Source organism: Aegilops tauschii, chromosome 5, assembly GCF_002575655.3.
Source record: "Aegilops tauschii subsp. strangulata cultivar AL8/78 chromosome 5, Aet v6.0, whole genome shotgun sequence".
Classification (NCBI taxonomy): Eukaryota; Viridiplantae; Streptophyta; class Magnoliopsida; order Poales; family Poaceae; genus Aegilops; species Aegilops tauschii.
In genome coordinates, this window is record NC_053039.3 from 570,932,100 (window position 1) to 570,936,836 (window position 4,737).

At 49.3% G+C, this 4,737-nt stretch overlaps 1 protein-coding gene across 1 annotated transcript; it reads right to left on the reverse strand.

Annotated features, from left to right (window-relative positions):
* Positions 1-1,601: 1,601 nt before the first annotated feature.
* LOC141023199 (uncharacterized) lies at positions 1,602-2,113 on the reverse strand. The gene is made up of 2 exons (XM_073499542.1): positions 1,857-2,113; positions 1,602-1,797 (listed from the first exon to the last, which is right to left on the reverse strand). The coding sequence occupies exons 1-2, from the start codon at positions 2,111-2,113 to the stop codon at positions 1,602-1,604; spliced, it is 453 nt and encodes a 150-aa protein (XP_073355643.1).
* Positions 2,114-4,737: the final 2,624 nt, after the last annotated feature.

Consider the following 4,737-nt stretch of genomic DNA (forward strand, 5'->3'; position numbering starts at 1 on the left):
GAGAGGCACCTGGATTGAGCAAACGTTTGCACGAAATTGAAGTCAGTACAGGCACGGTTGTGTGGAGGCACGTGTATACTGAGAGGAGCGTGTGTGCAGCACCAAAGTTGGACGGGCGATCATGCATGCGGAGCACGTAGAGTTACTGTGGGTTTCATGCGAGGCACGTGGATTGAGCAAACAGAGGCATGGAATTGCAGTCAGTACAGGCACGGTTGTGTGAAGGCACGGGTATACTGAGAGGAACGTGTGTGCAGCACGAAAGTTGCACGGGCGATGACGCGTGCCGAACACATAGAGATACTGTGGGTTTCATGCGAGAGGCACGTGTGTGTGTAACACATAGAGTTACAGTGGGTTTCATGTGAGGCACGTGGATTCAGCAAACGGAGGCACGGAATTGAAGTCAGTACAGGCACGATTGTGCGGAGGCACGTGTATACTGAGAGGAGCGCGTGTGCGACACAAAAGTTGCACGAGCGATCACGCGCGCGGAGCACGTAGAGTTACTATGGGTTTCATGTGAGGCACGTCGATTGAGCAAACGGAGGCACCGAATTGAAGTCAGTACAAGCACGGTTGTGTGGATGCACGGTTTTGAACCCTCTTGATGCTGTCAAGTGTCTAGAGGCACGGATGTATGGCAGCAGAGGCATCGGTACGAATATTTGGTTAGAGAGACTCGGTTGTGGATGCACAGGTGTGAAGTCTCTAGGGTCACGGGTGCGTGGCACCAGAGGCATGGGTTGAGTTGACACTTAGAGAGCCACGGTTGTACATAGGTCAGTCGGACACGGTAGTGTAGTTTTGTGGCATCATGGAGAAGTGGTGTACGGAGAGGAACCTTGTGTGCAATAGCAAGGATGTTGTGAATGGACGGAGCGGTTTTTGATGTGAAATGGTTGTGTTGTGTGATTTGAATTTTTTTTCAATGTAGTCAAAGTAACAAAGTTCTTGTCCCTTGTGTCTGTGTACCGAATGTTCTTCTGCAATATTTATGAATTTTTCATGCCAATGTATTACAACGATACCATCACATATTCTTGTAAATGCACGATGCATCTTGTAAAGGTTGAGTATGAAAATTATAATACAATATCGTGCGACATATCTCTCGTTCTATAGTCATGGATACAATATATGCTTGCTCAATACTGGGACATAACTTACTAATTGCATTTAGACACGCACACCACTGTGTTCAAAGTTCAGACGTAAAATAGTAATACAATACAGACAACATCTTTGAGCAACAACAAACATATTTACAACATGGGTTCATTCAATCTAAATTATCATAATAGTTGTGCCACGCACCCGATCCCTCGATCACGGCAGATCAATCAATCACGGCACGATCCTACTAGTTTAATGTAGACATCCATTTTCTCGCAATTTACCAACCACTCTTTCCCTTCCGGCGCTTCCACTCCCTCGTCTTTGTTCTTACGTGGGCGGAGTCTTTCTTTCATTGGTTGTTGGTGGAGGTGACGTAGCCCGTTCTTGATGATTAGGATTCTAAGGTACAACTCGTAGCTAACATACCCGTCCTTTGCCGCGTACTCAAGGTGTATCGGGGAAAGTGGCTTCCACTCCCAGAACTAGTGCTTCTTCTTTGGGAATGATTTCTTCATGTTCTTGTATGAGGGGTCGATGATGGCCGCTGCAAGGTCACCCATGGAGTCCCTTTCTCCACCACCCTTGATGCAGAATAGCCTCTGGATGTCGACGTGGTGCTCGTCTGGAATTTTGATCCATGCACGGGCAAGCATGGTCTTGTCGTTCCTGGTGTCGATGCTAGTGAAAGGTACCCTTTCCGTTGCAGGAAGTCAACTAACGCCCGGGAGCGCTCGGACCTGCAGTAGTGGTATACAAGGACATGCTCGCGCATGGCAAGTTGGACGACGACACTCCCTTGTCGTATGTAACTGCTCTTATGTGTGTACTCGAGGTCGAGGCCGACGAACTTGTTCTTCTCCTCCTTTAGCCATTCCTCGTATCTTTTGATGATCCGCTCCACGGTCCTTGGGTCGTTGGTGTACACCGCCTCCAGCACGGTTGTACCGTGGGTAGTGATGTGTTTGGTTAGTGTTGTTAGTTTCCCGTCGTCCATGGCTGGAGGTGTGCGGTGGTGAACTACGGCCGGTGAGAAACTTTCGAGGAAGAGGATGCAAATGGAGTCGGAAAAGTGAAAGGGATCTTTTGTCGTGAAAAAAAAGAAACCGCCAAAGAGCAGTTGCTAGTCACCCGGCGGTTCCAGGCGTAGATTTTCGGAAACAGGCATTTGTTTTATCTGTTTTTTTTAAGATTTTCACTTATCTTGTTCATTGAATTTTTTTATTCGTTGCGTGCTGCGTGCGTGATCCATATGTGCGTATTCCATCTTTGGCTGTGAAAGTAGTCGTGTAAACGGTAGAACACTCATCAGATGCATGGTCGTGCCTGATACGTCTCCAACGTATCTATAATTTTTGATTGTTCCATGCTATTATATTACCCGTTTTGGATGTTTATGGGCTGTACTTTACACATTTATATCATTTTTGGGACTAACCTACTAACCGGAGGCCCAGCCCGTATTGCTGTTTTTTTTTTGCCTATTTTAGTGTTTCGAAGATAAGGAATATCAAACGGAGTCCAAACAGAATGAAACCTTCGGGAGCGTGATTTTTGGAACGAACATGATGCAGAGGAATTGGAGTGCACGTTAAGAAGCAATCGAGGAGGCCACGAGGGTGGAGGGCGCGCCCTTCCCTGGTGGGTGCGCCCCCTTGTCTCGTGGGCCCCTAGGGCGTCCACCGACCTGTTGGGGATCGTAGCAGAATTTTAAAATTTCCTACGCATCACCAAGATCCATCTATGGTGTATACTAGCAACGAGGGGAAAGGAGTGCATCTACATACCCTTGTAGATCGCGAGCGGAAGCGTTCCAATGAACGGGGTTGATGGAGTCGTACTCGCCGTGATCCAAATCACCGATGACCGAGTGCCGAACGGACGGCACCTCCGCGTTCAACACACGTACGGAGCAGCGATGTCTCCTCCTTCTTGATCCAGCAAGGGGGAAGGAGAGGTTGATGGAGATCCAGCAGCACGACGGCGTGGTGGTGGATGTAGCGGGATCTCGGCAGGGCTTCGCCAAGCTTCTGCGAGAGGGAGAGGTGTTGTAGGGGGAGAGGGAGGCTCCAGGGGCGGTGGTGCTGCTGCCCTCCCTCCCCCCACTATATATAGGCCTCCTGGGAGGGGGGGGGGGCGGCCTAGAACCCATCTACATGTGGGGGGGGGGGGGGGGGGGGGCGGCCAAGGGGGAAAGGGGGGTGGCTTCCCCCCCAAGCCAAGTGGGGCGCCCCCCACACCTAGGGTTTCCAACCCTAGGCGCAGGGGGAGGCCCAAGGGGGGCGCCCCAGCCCACTAAGGGCTGGTTCCCTTCCCACTTCAGCCCATGGGGCCCTCCGGGATAGGTGGCCCCACCCGGTGGACCCCCGGGACCCTTCCGGTGGTCCCGGTACAATACCGATAACCCCTGAAACTTTCCCGGTGGCCGACACTGGACTTCCCATATATAATTCTTCACCTCCGGACCATTCCGGAACTCCTCGTGACGTCCGGGATCTCATCCGGGACTCCGAACAACTTTCGGGTTTCCGCATACTCATATCTCTTCAACCCTAGCGTCACCGAACCTTAAGTGTGTAGACCCTACGGGTTCGGGAGACATGTAGACATGACCGAGACGCCTCTCCGGTCAATAACCAACAACGGGATCTGGATACCCATGTTGGCTCCCACATGTTCCACGATGATCTCATCGGATGAACCACGATGTCGAGGATTCAATCAATCCCGTATATAATTCCCTTTGTCAATCGGTATGTTACTTGCCCGAGATTCGATCGTCGGTATCCCAATACCTTGTTCAATCTCGTTACCGGCAAGTCTCTTTACTCGTACCGTAATGCATGATCCCGTGGCTAACTCCTTAGTCACATTGAGCTCATTATGATGATGCATTACCGAGTGGGCCCAGAGATACCTCTCCGTCATACGGAGTGACAAATCCCAGTCTCGATCCATGCCAACCCAACAGACACTTTCGGAGATACCCGTAGTGTACCTTTATAGTCACCTAGTTACGTTGTGACGTTTGGCACACCCAAAGCACTCCTACGGTATCCGGGAGTTGCACGATCTCTTGGTCTAAGGAAAAGATACTTGACATTGGAAAAGCTCTAGCAAACGAACTACACGATCTTTGAGCTATGCTTAGGATTGGGTCTTGTCCATCACATCATTCTCCTAATGATGTGATCCCATTATCAATGACATCCAATGTCCATAGTCAGGAAACCATGACTATCTGTTGATCAACGAGCTAGTCAACTAGAGGCTTACTAGGGACACGTTGTGGTCTATGTATTCACACATGTATTACGATTTCCGGATAACACAATTATAGCATGAACAATAGATAATTATCATGAACAAAGAAATATAATAATAACCATTTATTATTGCCTCTAGGGCATATTTCCAACAGTCTCCCACTTGCACTAGAGTCAATAATCTAGTTACATTGTGATGAATCGAACACCCATTGCGTCCTGGTGTTGATCATGTTTTGCTCTAGGGAGAGGTTTAGTCAACGGATCCGCTACATTCAGGTCCGTATGTACTTTACAAATTTCTATGTCTCCATTTTGAACACTTTCACGAATGGAGTTGAAGCGACGCTTGATA

Excerpts from the sequence above, each read along its gene's own strand:
- LOC141023199 (XM_073499542.1), bottom strand. The coding sequence starts at position 2,113 with ATGGACGACGGGAAACTAACAACACTAACCAAACACATCACTACCCAC. Across the intron at positions 1,798-1,856 it reads CTTGTATACCACTACTGCAG|CATCGACACCAGGAACGACA; the intron begins GTCCGAGCGCTC and ends ACCTTTCACTAG.